The sequence below is a fragment of the Aulonocara stuartgranti genome, assembly GCF_965226115.1.
Source record: "Aulonocara stuartgranti genome assembly, chromosome: 11".
Taxonomy (NCBI): Eukaryota; Metazoa; Chordata; class Actinopteri; order Cichliformes; family Cichlidae; genus Aulonocara; species Aulonocara stuartgranti.
Genome location: NC_138947.1, coordinates 18,499,006 through 18,514,207, shown reverse-complemented (window position 1 = coordinate 18,514,207; position 15,202 = coordinate 18,499,006). Strand labels below are relative to the sequence as shown.

The following is a 15,202-nucleotide window of genomic DNA, read 5'->3' as shown; positions in this document are numbered from 1 at the left end:
TTGACTGTGTTTCTATGTCTGTCTGTGCTAATGTTGCAACTTTGCGTCATTCAGCGACAAAACATTACACGTACATAGGTGGAATAAAAATGCAGGTGAGAAAGGAGTGAAGGATGCTGGAAGTAGAAGGGCCAAGTGGCCCATTGATTTTCCTGTTAGGGCTGGACAATGTTAAAATTTTCCAGTGAAACTATCAGTGTGAACTGGAGCTAATTAACAATCTAAATGATCTAAGTAAAGTAATTAGATGGAGAATGGCTTGTAGTCTCTAAAGATACAAAGATACAGGATGCTATTAAATACTCCGAGTGCGCAACCTGTACCAAGAGCCACCAAGACATATCTTTATATCCTACCCTCTATGGGCTCCAGTGTACCTAGTTAGCTCTGGAATTTGGGGGACACGGGATTGGAAACTTTCACACTGGTGCTTCCTTCACCAGTACTTATTATTAACTTAGCAGTAACCAGTGCTCATGACACTACATTTGCTAGTCACATGTGATGGAAGTATTCATTAGTGTATGGGCAGAACTCCCAATACTATCTTAGTAAAATAAAAAAGAAGAAGACATCACCTTATGGTGCCATTCAGCATTTGCACTTTTCAAATTAAGTATTTACTTATTGGATTCTCAAGGAGACAGATTACTAAATTGGTGTAAGGAAACAATCAAAAAAAAAAATTTGAAAAATTGCCTGAAACAGAACTAGTACATGTCTTGACCATGAACAAATAAAGTAGGCCAAATAAGTATTGAACAACTCAACATGTTTTTCTGTAAATATATTTCTGATGGGGCTAGTCACTGTTACCGATATCAAGTGACTAGCCGCTAGTCACTTGATATCGGTAACAGTCAAAGTAATTCACACATATAAAACAAATATGTACGTTTTATAAAGTGGAGTGACACAGGGAATACGTTTTGAACACAGAGGTGCAAAAAGTGATGGGAAGCCAATGAACAAGTTGAAATCTATTTCTGTTACGATCAAATTAATATCAGGTAGTTCAGTCCTAATCGATGGTTTCAATTCCAAGGTGTCACACAAGAAACATCTCATGATGAGTAAAAGCAAACAGTTCTTTGAAAACTGTTGCAAGCTTATTGTTGCAAAATATACCGATAGCATCAGTTACAGACGTATATCTAAACTTCTGATGCATAATATCTGGACAAGCCAATGAACTATTGAGAGTATATAGTCTGATCAGATGAGACCAAAACACTCTATCAATAGAGAAATATATTTACTGTGAAAAATGTTGGCATGTTCAGTAGTTGAATAGAATATTTCCACTGCTGTAGCAGATTTATTCATTCGATTGCTGACTCTGAATTCCCGTTTTATGCCCACGTCGTGCAGTCATTTCCATTTTTTTGCATTTCTAACTCCATTAATGACGCATTTTCATCAGTTTTATCAGTGTGTAATGTTCTCTGTGATAGGTGTTGGTGGGAGCAATGAATGGTGATCTGTCTCAAGATGTTCTGCAGTTCATGTAGTGTCATTAAAAACCTGATTCTGATATTCTGCAGTTTTTTATACTGTTTTTTTCCATCTCATTTTTGTATTACTTGGTGCGCGTACAAAAGGACCAATCAGTGAGCTGGCTCCATATTACATAATCCAATTAATTCAACATATGTGGCCGCAATCACTGATTACATTGTCTATTTAATGGATTTTTCCAGGCATCTTAATCTGGCTTTTTAACAAGAAATGCCAAACTTCATGCATGCTTGAAAGGATTAAACTGGCAAACGGAGTGAACTGTAACACTTTACCACACACTTTGAGAAGATGATGCTTTTCTTTTGGTATCAAGATTAATTGATTATTCTTCTAAGGCTACTGTGGGTGGCCATGTTCAGATATTTTCAAACTCTACACTGAGTGAACTTTATAATGGGACTCGTGCCATGTTTTAAGTTGGGAGAGAAAAGGGGAAAAACAGAAACATCTGAGTCACACAGAACCGACTGAAGTCATGCCAACACTGTGGCACTGAGGTCTGCTTTTAAAGCTACAGTGCAGTCTTTTGACAGTGATGCATTTGTAGTTGAGTACAGAAGAGCCAAAAATCTCACTGGACTGGCAATGAGACAGTGACAAGGGCCTCAGCTCTGAGGGTGTTTGACACTGTAGAAACCAAGATGATTTGAGTATTATCAGTGTCATAGCTTTTACATAAAGCAGCAAGAGCAATAAATATTTCGTATGCTATTTCTCTGTGCGAATATCCTCAAGTTCATTTTAGAAGTTAAAGAACATTTTATGCTAACCTTTAATTTCAAGTCAAATATTTTATCCAGAGACAAATTCTCCAAATACTCAAGATGTGCACAGAATAATCTGTAATAATTTACCCTTCTAACAATCAAAGTAAGATAATTATTTTAGGAATAAAAGCCCTTATTGGTTTATCTAATGTTTAAAAGTTTTTGTATATACATGTTTATCTATATTAAAAAAAACTTATAAGGGAGAAGTCTCTGGAAAACCCTCCCCATTAACAAGCATTGCATGGATTTATGCTTGTGCGTTAAATCTATGCCATAGGTACACAATGACCTCAAACCCTGTGCTGTAACTTGGGTGGTAATCTGTAATGTAACTACATGTCGACACAGCTTGCAATGACTTTAACTAGGCCATTCGGTCCTAGTGTTTCTTCCTGTGCACTTCCAGCTACTACTACTTCTGTTGCTATTTTTCAAATTGACTTAAAGAGAGAAATTGCAGACCAGCAGGGGTTTACCATGCACAGGTATAGGGTCAACAGCATCAGCCACTTATATTGGTTGTGTGGGTTCTTCGTAGATTCTGCACAGATGTAAGAATTAAACTTTTGTTGTAGTCTTCCAGGATATAGCAATGATCAGTAAGTGCATACAGACACCATTATTTACCAGCTGCAACAATTTGGCTTGTTGTTATTACCTTGTGAAACTGTGTGTTTGTCTGTGTGTTTCTGGAGACACGTGGGCCAGCATTTTTATGTCTGTCTGTGGGTAGACTTTGGCTACGTTCACACTGCAGGCGAAAGCGCATCAAATCCGATTTTTTTGACCCTATGCGACCCATATCCGATCATGCTATGACAGTGTGAACGGCGCAAATCCGATATTTTCAAATCCGATCTGGGTCACTTTCGTATGTGGTACTGAATCCGATACACATCCGATGTTTTAGAAAGCGACTGCTGTTTGAACGGTCAAGTCGCATTAAATCCGCCTTTTACGTCACCGACACAAGACTGAAGCCAATTATCAGCGCCAGAGAAGCGCCCGAGAAGACATCGCGAACGCTTCCTGGCCATCCAGTGTAGATGTCAGTGAAACTGTTGGGAAGACAACGTAAACATTTTATTTGTACTGTATAATCTGCAGATTCTGACAGAAATCTACAGCTATCCTTTGAAGCACCGCTCCTCTCTTAAACGGCAATAAGGATCATTATTAGGTTATTTACATTATTATGTAAATAACAAAATAACTTAAAGCAAAAATTGGGAAACGTGAAGACCGAAGTCTTTATATTAAGGGCCATCAGTCAAACAATACTGTTGCTCTGGGTCTAAACAGAGCGCGTTGTGTGTGAGATCTTCTTTTGCGCATGCGGGCCGCTTTGAGCGTTCACACTAGAGAGCGTTTGCTGTCGCATTTTATTTGTAGTGTGAACGAGCAGACAAAAAAATCGGATTTGATCAAAAAATCGGAATTGAGCATTAAGACCTGCAGTGTGAACGTAGCCTTTGTCAATGTGATGACACTAAAACCCTGAAAGATGCAGTCAGGTGAGTTTACACGTGTACAGCCATGATCAAAATGAGTTGGAAGAGTTAGAAGTTGGGTGTGGTGTTCAATATTTTTGTGTTTTTGTTTATTTTTATTTGTAACTTCCCATATATCATAATCATCATCTTCATGCTGTCTAAATATATACAGTGATGGCCAGCCATCAAAGTGTAGCTAGGATTATTTTGTCGTTGTGAGTCCCTGTGTGTGTTTGCATGTGTCATCACAGCAAAATGTGGTTCTGCAGATACCAACTGTTGCAGCAACAACTACAAAGGTGGCTTTGAATACTTTGGGAAATGTTTCTGAGTCAACGGTGTCACAACCCTGCATGATACACGGAGCTTCAGAACTATAGACGGAGCTTCAGAAATTCACAGTTGAATTATAAAAACAGACAAATAGTATCTTTAACATGAAAATATGGATTAAGGTAGGATTAGAGTTAAACCAGTCTATCTTTGAACCATCTATAACAAATTAAATTGCATGGCATGTCAAACGCCAGGGTTTGTGTGCAAATAGTAGTTCCTACATTTTGATTAATGTCACTTAAATATCTCTGCTGATTCCTGATTCCCTACTAATTCACTCAATTCACTCAATGGCCAGAGGGGCCGATGGCGCGATATGGCAGCCTCGCTTCTGTCAGTCTGTCCCAGGGCAGCTGTGGCTACAACCGTAGCTTGCCTCCACCAGTGTGTGAATGCGAGAGTGAATGAATAGTGGCATTGTAAAGCGCTTTGGGTGCCTTGAAAAGCGCTATATAAATCCAATCCATTATTATTATTATTATTAATTTCCACAGTCCAATTACATGTGCTGTTAGTCACACATAAAAATGACCTGAGGCTGTAGTTTTAATACCCTTCCCTCTAAAATGAAATGCTTGTGACACCAACACCATTTGCTTCTGGAAAATAAATTTGAAGACTAGCTTTACTAAAACCTGTATTTATCTCATTGGGTCCTTTGGTCTTTTCCATATAACACTACCCTTTGATATGTAATACGTCTGATTATCCAGACAGATACAACTTGTCCAGGACCATCTGTGATGACTTTGAGCTGCTGGAGTTAAAGCTAGTCTCAGAGCTCATTATTATTTGGGGATTACGAGGTATGTTGAACAAAAATGAAGACAACTGTACTTAACCTTTCTCCCAGCCAGGTCCAACGGATTTTGTTAAGCATATTGGTGAGATTTTTAGATCTGTTGGTAGGATGCCCCATTTCCAGTTTGATTAGAGGGATTTACCTGCATCACTGTTAATAGTCAATATATATATATTTTTTAAAAATAAAATGTGCAAAAGCTGTTTAAATTACTGGACCTAAGAATGACGAGGCACATTCAACAAACTGAATGCACCTTCATGCAATGCATTAAGAAACAAAATGCAACACAAAAAAGTGCTACTTGGAATGCATCTGCATTCCCAAACCACCTCCTGTCTTTTAGCCTTGACTGTAAGATTCTAGAAGGAAGCTGATGCGGCAGTGCTGGAGCCTAAATTTATTATTAGTGAGCTGTACCACCCTTCTCTCTGGTACACTAGAGGAAGGACGAGTAGAGGGAAGTCTTGATTTGGATTGTATTGCTTGTTCATACCACTCTACTGCTCTGAAAATATCCCAGACAAGACTGCTCCATGCCCTTTATTCGTCCAGTCACCAGACCTATCTGCTAATATTAGATCAGTCTCTCTTCAGCTAAAGGGCATACCTCGTATAGTGTAAACACATCTTGGTCTCCCTACAGTTTCCTGATTTTCACCGTATTTCATGTAATCAGAACTTTTTTTGTATTTGTATTAAAAGAAAAGTGCTTACTTTCTAAATAAATGCAACATTTTAAAATACTGTAAGATCAATGCAGGCCTCTGGGGATGAAAGTATTGTAATGATGTTTGCCTCTTCTTAAGAAGTTACCTGTGATTATGAAACCCAAGAGTGGACCTTGTAGCCAGCAAAGAAGTTGCGGGTCTTATGTGGGGAGACAAAAATCCAGTTAATGACAACTTTTGGATGTAATTGTGTGTTGGATGGTCATAAGATTACTGCTTGGGATGATTTTTACTTTAGGTAATGTTTACAAAAATAGGCATATTGCAACAAAATGACAAACTGCTCTGTGAGCTACATTTTAAAGGACACATAGTCAAGGCTATTATGAAATGTCCACAGCACTGCTGTCACCAATTATATTGTCTGTACCTATTTATTGTTCCTAGGGATGTTTCTAAAGCACCAGTACTACTTCAAACAGCTAGAACCAGTTTGGTCTTTATTATATTTCCAAATTAGTGTTAATTCTGGAGTCTTGTACAAAGAAACTGAAATTAGGTTGTGACAGAAATAGAAAATTAGAGAAATGCATATTACAGAAGCTTCCATGGTGGCATTGAGGAGTCAAATAAACTTTATGACATCCTACCTGGCTAACCACAGGCTATTGAAATCTACTGTATGTTTCTATCTAGTAAAAATGCCAACGACATGTAGTCAGTCATAAGAATCCATTATAAATTTTGACTCTGTTGCCCTTGAAGGCACAGTGAAGCATTGTTCTTCTTGTTAATAGGCTTTGGCATAATAATATTAGAGTAATTGGGGTCAAGGAATAATTAAATTCCCCAAAGATCAAGCTAAAACTGTGACAAATTGTTCCTAACCTCTTCTGACTAAACCTGGTCCTGGAGTGTGATGGGGAACAAGGAAAAACGCAGTCATTGAAACCATTTCCTAACTCCCAAATGGGATGTAAAGCTGGTAAAGAATGCCAGTCAGGCACTCCTGACTGGCATTCTTTACTGCTTCCAGTTATTAAAGCGTTTTGCACAACCTCCGTGTCCTCTGCTGTCCTTCAGAGCAGTTTAGTTTAGTGTAGAGATGCTTGACACTTTGTTCCACCTCTGGTTGGACCGTTTTTGTTAGTCCTGTGTGTATGTTGGAGCATGTTGGTGGCAGCAGCAGATGCGGGATCCCTAGGGATCCGCTGCTGGTTCAGATAAGCGGAGCCTTTCATCAGCGCGGTAGTTTTGGCACATACACTGGTGCAGGGGAGAGCAGCAACTAAATGCCGGGCATTGTTGTTGGTCCAGTCCAGGTGATGGGATGAACGCTGCTGCAGTCATTGATGGAGACATTAGTATTCACTGGCCAGTTACTATGCAGGGAAGGAATGCTGTGATCTGAACGGTCTTGAGCCTTGTTGCTTGGTGTGCACGGCCACTTTTTGTTTTTATAAGGCAGACATTAGCTAAATCCTGATGAGTCAGTGTGCAGCTTATGTCACTATATTATGTTTTCTATCATGTGATTGAAAGTCTTTGTATTTTACACTGTAGGGCAAACAAAAATATGTTTGAAGATTTTAGCTCAAATGCGACAGACTTTTAAAACACTGTATACACCAACCAATTAATAACTTGAGAACAACAGTTGATTCTTACACCCCCCTCGTTCATTTCCTTTCTTCTGTTGTTATGGAAACACATTATCACACATTTATAAATAGAGATTGACATATCGTCTGTCCATTACATCAAATTCACATGTTTTATCAGCCAGTAAAAATGTACCAAACTATCTTCTGCCAGCACTTTGTTGCTGAGTCACGCATTGGGCTTGTTAAAAATCACAAAATTCATAATTCATGTTGGAAATGAAAGAGTCCATATAGAAACTTATACTTAGCAAAGGACCTACATCTAGAAGAACAGGGACCTGTTTTTAGTGCATGTAAAATACCTACATATGCACATGCTCGACTGGTTGCAGAGGCTTTGAATGGTGAGTTGAGGGAAGGCTGACTACGGTCTTTATTTTTTTTCCCCATTTATATTTTTACTTTTCTAGATTTCTGCCTATAGCTGTTTAAGGAATTTCCCCTAATTAATGAGCCTTTCCTCAGTTATAAATAAGTAAAGTCTAAGGTGCAGTCGCATCTACTTAAACCTTTGTTCTCACACACACAGGGCCTGGTCTGGCTTTGAGCCTGTGCTTGTTTACATTAGGCTTCCTGTGTGTCTGGGCCCCTTGCCCTCTTACATCATCCTATTCGGTGCAGGAGGGACACAACGGGGTGAAGGGGTGATGGGTTAGGCAGTAAGCAATGAGGTAGTTCATTACTCCCCAGGCCCATCCTAAATGAGATGCAGATCCATTCTCCTTGTTTCCATACCCTCCCTCCCCCCTTTGTTACCGCCCCTTTCCCTTTCCAGTCTTTTGATTTTATACTCCAAGGCTCTTGGTAGGCCCATTTACATTTACATTTTCCTGGGAATGTGCTGCATTTCCACTCTCTTTATCTATGGTTGTTTTATTTATTTGTATTTTAGTCCATTTTATAGGTGGTGTTAACACTGGCCATTTTTTCTTCTTATCTGTTTGGCACAATAGGGATGTACATAGGATTAAAGCTCTTGGCTTCATAAATTTTCCATTATATTCTTACTCTGATTTGTGTCTTGCCAAAAACTTTGGCAGAGCTCTGGGATGACAAGAAAATGTTTAAAGCTTTCCACTACTTTGATGCATTTCTCACAAAGGAGTGCCTGCCAGAGTTTCATATTTATGTTTTACAGCTCTTCCTGGCCGAAAGTATTCCTCCTTGAGCAGTCGCTGCCATAAGAATGTGCTGTTGTTTGTGCAGTTTGCTGACTCTGTCATATAGTGAGTCATGTGTTTTGCTTTGCTACATAGAATTTTTTGTTATCCTGGATCATAGTTCCCCTGTGAGGTTAGAACAGGTAGAAATAAACAGCTGTGTGGTATATTATTTGAGAGTACAAACATGTCTGCCTGTCAGAATCTGTGGTTTTTATATTTGTGCTAAGAAAAAAGAATTTTCATTGAAATGCAAAGGGCTGTTCTAAGGACAAGCCTTTCTCACCTCTGCTTCATTTCTCAATAGTTATTTTTTATTGTTTGAACAAAGAAATTATTTCTAGTCTGTTGTTACTGAAATAATTAACCTGGAAGGATTTTTCTGCATTGCAGTTTATGATGTGGCTGTTTAGGAGGTGGAAAAAGGGCTCTGTGGCGTGGGTATTTATACACCTGCTCTAACAAAGTAATATGCTGTGAAATTGGATTTATGCTTAATCACATTTGGTGTGGCAGTAGAACCAGTTGCCCCAGTTTTAACTTGGCCCTTTACCCACAATATCTTCAGTCAGACTGTAAAGCGCTAAATTCCTTTGTAATTGTGCTTTGGGGGTGAATGTACAATGGACGTCATTAGATGCTGTGCTCTGTGCTTTCCCAACTCAACATTTGAAGTTTCATGCTGTGGTTCCAACTGAAAAATGGGACTGAGTTTCTGCTAATTACCTGCTGATTCTCAACCTGTCATTTTGCTCCCACACTGTGCTTATGCATCCGTGCATACACGCACTTCTGCAGGGATTTCTTTACCATTTTTGCCAATTCTTATAGATACTTTGTGCCATTCTGTCACTTTTAAATGTAAATGTGCTTCAGCTTGGTGCAGTAGGCTTTTTTCAACACCTGCAGCTAGAGAGGCCACAGAGGAGACCTGATGGGGGTAACAGAGATGTGGTTGAGCTGTATGTTCAACCGAATCATACATGGCGTGCTACAGATTCCCGAACGGCCTCTGACCCACTTTACTTTAGTCTCTTGGTTTTCTCATGCCCATATAATATGCAGGGGAACAAAACAAAGCATCCACACCAGGACATTATGTCTTTTTGTTGCTCTTAAACATGATTTTCTTTGTAGCCCCAGATTTGTCAGATAAAATCAATGAGAGATTTTGGATTATCAGACAAATAAAGATAAATATTATGTGGGGTTGAATGCTCATACTACAAAGCTGAATCATTGACAGATGCTAGAGGTACACACCGCAGTCAGCATCCTGTGTGAGATTTTATCAGGCTTGTGAAATAATGACCCAAGCATTGTGTATTTTTTTTCTCTGCGCTTCCAATAATAAGATGGACCAAAGTGTTTTTCCATGTTTGTTCTTGGTGGAGACTCCAGCCTCTCAGAGGAAGCTGATGTGCATTGATTTATGAATAATGTAAGTGACAAGCAGGTGGTCTAATGGCTTTCGGTTGTTGGAAACTGCCACGTAAATACAGAGAGGGTGTAGTTATAGGTTAATTAAGAACAACCTTAGGTGGTAGAGTCTCTCTGTTATTGTCCCCCAAAAAGTTGGGAAGATGTTTAAAATGGAAGTAAATATGAAATGCAATGATTTGGCCATTAAACACAACTTTGTATTTTATTTATTTTTCTTTTTAAGACATCTTTATCTCAACATTTGCCGTTGAAAAGTAAAAAAAAAAAGGCACATTTACCTATGTCGCCTCTTCGAAATAACAGTTCTGAAGACACCATGACGTGAGTCATAATGTAATAGAATTAAGTGGATAATTGTCTTTTGGCAATGATTTCACATATAAATGCTCCAAATGAGAACATTTCATTGTGCAAGAGCTAGATAATTTCATTAGCTTCGCTCAAGCCAGTTTCAGAACATTTACAACACCGAATTCGTAAACCGCAGAATTAGATTAGTGCCATGCGTTTCGTCATTGCATTTAGCTCATCTGTGCAAATATTACTCAAGCATCCTGTTCAAAGCACCACATTAGTGTGTCCCCGTCGTGTTTGCTTTTAGGGGTCACTGCATGGACAGCTTTCCAAATGCACCGGCACCCATTACTGTCAGCTAAAGACATGCAGTAGTCCATAAATTAGAGCAATTACGTAACTACTAACTTAGCAGACGTCTTTGACATTTTTATGTTGAAGGTGATAAGTGGAGGATACTTGTGAACAAACTTGTGCCGACACTCTGTGCACCGCTTCACAATTCATTGTTCCTGGCTTTGTGTCCCCTGTGTTTATATGCAGTTTTGACAGAGTGAATTAGTGCAGAACCATCGACATATACAGTACGGTGCAAAACTCTGTTAACCCTCATTTCTATATATTTTATTTCCAAGAAGCCAAGGTTTCTTGTTATCTGTTCAGTGCCCTTGAGCAATACTTACTCAAGCTTTCTGAAAAACCTTTAAAGTTTTCTTTGGACATAGGCTGCTTTTTTTTAATTTATTTATTTATTTTTACTAATTTTCAGGCCAGTCCTTGCAAAAAAACCCCCAAAAAACCCCATGGTTCGATCCCAGACGGAGAGATGAATATCTTGGGGGTTGCATAAGGGAGGACATGCAGCATAAAAATCTACCAAATCAAATATGCAGCTTTACTTTGTGAGTTAGCTTTACTGACTCAATCATTCAAGCATAAAAAGGCACCCAACTCAAGGGATGAAGCAGTGTTGGGTGTACACCAATTACAACTACCACCCTTTGACAAAAACACATAATTTGTTTCCATTTCTTTATTTGAATGTACAAAAAATGGTGTGATGGGGATAAAATAGCATTTTTGCACTATTAAGATGATTCCCAAGAGCTATTAGCCACAAATTTCACATATCTTGACAGAGAGTGCAGTATCCTTAAATTTGAGAAAACTGAACAAATGGGGTTCAAAGAAGAAATGGCAGGGCTACAAAAACTATGTACAGAAGGAGCGCTGTATCAATCAACCCTTGTTTCAGTCTCTTGATACACAGCAGCAGTCCTCTCCCTCAACTCCCATCCAGTTTTTCTACCTCAGGTTTCATTCCTATTCGTTGTCACTACCACCTACACAACAGAGTATTCTATGTTCTCACTCTCTTCAGCATTGCCAATGTACAGTACAGTAACCTTGTCACCAGCTAAACACAGTCCTACAAGTTAGTTCTTTGTGGTTCCAGTTCCCAGGTGTATGGAAAAGTGCTCACAGAGTATAATGTTAGAGCTGTACCAGCTCCTGCCACGTTTGGTAGTCTAGCTGTCATATCTGCCCTCTGGGATGTGTGAGAAAAAAGGGCCAGATGATAAATTCCAAGATAAGGTTTGTGTGAGTCATCACCTGAGACTTCACGTCATCACCTGAGACTTCACAGTGGTGCAACACCTGAGGTTCTGTGTAGCAAAAAAATGTAGCAGGGTTTGATTACTAAATCACAAGAATAGTTTTCTGTGCAAAGACATAATCTGAATGATTTAACCTGACCAAATCCAGTAAAAATATCCCTTCTTGTTGTATTACATTGCGTAATTTCCTTTTTTATGCAGGCTTGCACCGAACAGATTTTAGTGCTCATCGTCTACGTTCCGCCTATCTCACCACCATCCCCCTCTTCCTTTCCGCTCTCACTGTCATTGCAGTGTTTTGGCTGCTGTCCCGTTGCTATGCAGAGACCACAACAATGGCCCCTCTCTGTCACAGCACATCACTGCCCGAGGAATGCTTATTTAATAGTGGCATGCTCTGACAATGAAATTGCATTGTCTTGTCTCCCAGCTGAACTCTTTCATAGACTCTTACTGCCTGTCAGCCTTTGTGCAGTTCAGGTTCATCAGCAACAGGCTTCATTTCCCAGATTGCTTACATAGCCTATGTGCCAAGCAGAGTTCAGACAACCTCTGCCCCATGTCTTTATTACTTTTTGAATTCTACCAAGTGTCTGCAGTTGCAGTAGTTGAAGGTTGACCAACGCTCTTGGATGACACTCATCCATACAGACTGTTTTCAGGTTTTTATGGACAAGGCAGCAGACGTACAGACGTGTGTGTGTGCGCGCATTGAGTTCCACAGTCCGTTTAAGGCTTAAGAGGCACACTGTACAGTTTACACAAAAATTGATCAATTCCCTTTGAAGCTGCACAGAATTGGCCTCGCTGCTGATTGTTCCTTTTCTGTGCAAACTGTTGAACAGCACAGCATTTCTATAGTAAATCTTCAGCGCACTCACTGTCTTTGTGTGACAGCCCCCAACTGTCTGTGCTGTTTTTGGATAAGTCTGAATAATTTACAGCATGTTGCCCCAGTGTGTACCTTCAGACACTATACAGAAAACACTGTTCCCCAACATGGTTCCACGGGGAGTGCAGGGATACAGTGCTGAGTGGACAAAGCCAAGTGTCCCTGCCATGAGGATCTTTGTTTGACCGTCAAAGCCTGGGCAAACTAATGTTTGAGTTAGAGATTCAAGTTCAGCAGCCTGCCAAATGTGAGTCATAGTGCTATTAGTGAAGCTGCCGCCCTAAAAGGCCACCCCAGCCCCCTTCCCCAAAAAAAAAAAAATCTACAGATGACTGCTGAACCTAAACTGTGTGCTCCTGAGTCGTTTTCATTAAAAACAGGAAGTTTAACCATTTTTGGATAGATGATTACTCTGATTTTGTTTTCCAGTGACTCAATAGAATCGTCAGGATGCCAAAAAGCAATTACAGTGTTTTGCTCTGCCAGAGACTCAGGCTATTTGTACAGGCCAGTCTGTCAATAAATCGGTAGCACAGTAGAAATGCTATTATGTGTAGAGACAGAAAAGGAGGCTTTGGACTTATCATCTCGTGCTTCTTGACAAATGGTGCAATCTCTTCAATTGATAATATTTTTCAGTCTTTGGAAGAATTTTGTACAGAAACAGAGACATCTCACTCATTACTTTTGCAGTGTTCAGTTGGATTATTTTCTTTCGGTGGTGAGAATGTTGTTCTTAAAGATCCTCTCCCATCAGTCGGCTCCACCTCACACTTCAAGAAATTTACATCATGCACACTGAACTACTTCGTAGGCTCAGTAGTACATGGAATGAAGATAAACAGGTTGAGTTACGGATTCCTGTTACCTTTTGGCTCTTCATTTACTAACTTAAATTTATTTTGTATTTTTCTGTTCCACCAGCTCCCTGCCCAGTTCTAAACACAAACCCTGTGAGACCTGATCCAGAGGGGGAAAGCAGTCCTTTGAAGACGGACAACACCGAGAGGATGGATTCTCCAGCTAAGAAAGATACAGACCGAAGACGGACGACCCCTTCAAAATCTGACATTATCTCTCGATCACCTGCGTCACCAGCATCACCAGCCCTCAAGTCAAAACGAGGTGAGCAAAAATGAAAGATTTTATCTTTTGAGGTGTTCCTTAGATAGCATTTAGCTGCTTAAAATTAATGGAGGCTGAATTTGGCTGACTGGTAATGGTATAATTACACTTTTGCATTAAGTTGGAGTGAACTCAGCTCTCTTTGGCCAGTATTGGAGTCACAGTGACCACAGGCTTTCAGACACAAAGCAAAATCCAATAGTGCTGCTGCAGGTTATCTTTATGTGTTGGAACAGTCGCTGCACAGGATGTTATGTTATGTGAGAACAGCTTAGCCTGCAGAATATGAACAAATTAGCTTTTGGTAAGTGGATAGCTATTGGTGATCACTGCTATGCACTAATCTCCAATGAACGGTCTGCAGATGGAACCTATATTGAAATTTCCATTTCAAAGAGTTTTTCCAAGAAGGCATTGAGGTTTACGTGCCGTTTGCACTGTAGTTGTTCCACTAGGACTCTGTACAAGAAGTGCCTTTCTCTTAAAAAAAAAAAAACCCCAACCTTATTTCTTTTTATTTTTCAGCTAATAACATTTTACTGTGGTCATGATCTTTATTCTCTTAGAGTAAAGTGACAGGACTACACCCCCACAAGTTCCAGGTGTCTCCCAATCTTAGAAAATACTGCACAGCTGGATACCTCATTGAGAGTTCTTGGTTTATTTGCCAAAGTTTGCCCTGTCCTGGGTCTCCAAACTTTATGTAAGGTGTGCACCTTACACACAGCTATCATGCAAATGACTCTTTAAGGAAACTGCCTTTGCTGTTTAAACAGTTTTGCTAGACGGTTCAGTCTGACTTCTGTCCAAAAGATTCTGGTTGCGTCGCTTCTTGCAATGTTTGTTTCAGTGTTGTGATTATGCCAGATGTTAATGGTGGCAAAGGCCAAATTGTTATCTTAGTGAAAGTCTCTTAAGCATGCTCATTTTCTTGCATCCTGACTACTACCCCAGTAATCCGTATATCCTGTGCTGCTCCATTTGTAAAGATCGGAGCCAAAGAAATAACAGAACTGACATTTTAAGAGCAAGCGTGAACAGTCTGAAACTCAGATGCCGCACCTCGTAGTATTTTCTAGGCCAGTCTGTTTTCCTCTTGGACACCTTGTACATTTGACTTTATGATTAACATGGTGGTGAGTTGCGAACATCAGCAAGTAACACTTACCAAGGCCACGCACATGGCATTTCCAACATACTATAAATATCAATGTAGGTCAGGAGTTGTTCTTAGGGGAGGCTGCATGGCAGATTGTTTTCGTCTTCATGATTCACACCTCCCCCTATTCGATGTTGCTGAGGAGTGATTTCCTTTGTGATTGATGCTGAACATCTGGACCGTAAAGATCGAGGAGGATGATGTAGACTAAAGGCTCAAGAATGCCTTCCGTGTCACTGTTCTCAGTGGGTGG

General features: G+C 39.8%; 1 protein-coding gene across 6 annotated transcripts in view; it reads left to right on the top strand.

Moving 5' to 3' along the window:
- map7d1a (MAP7 domain containing 1a) overlaps nucleotides 1–15,202 on the top strand; it is a 38,908-nt gene that overhangs the window by 2,907 nt on the left and 20,799 nt on the right. For all 6 annotated transcript variants that reach the window (XM_082551121.1, XM_082551124.1, XM_082551119.1 and 3 more), the window contains exon 2: nucleotides 13,590–13,790. In XM_082551121.1, the coding sequence (XP_082407247.1) occupies nucleotides 13,590–13,790 (201 nt within the window). The remainder of the gene's footprint in view (nucleotides 1–13,589; nucleotides 13,791–15,202) is intronic.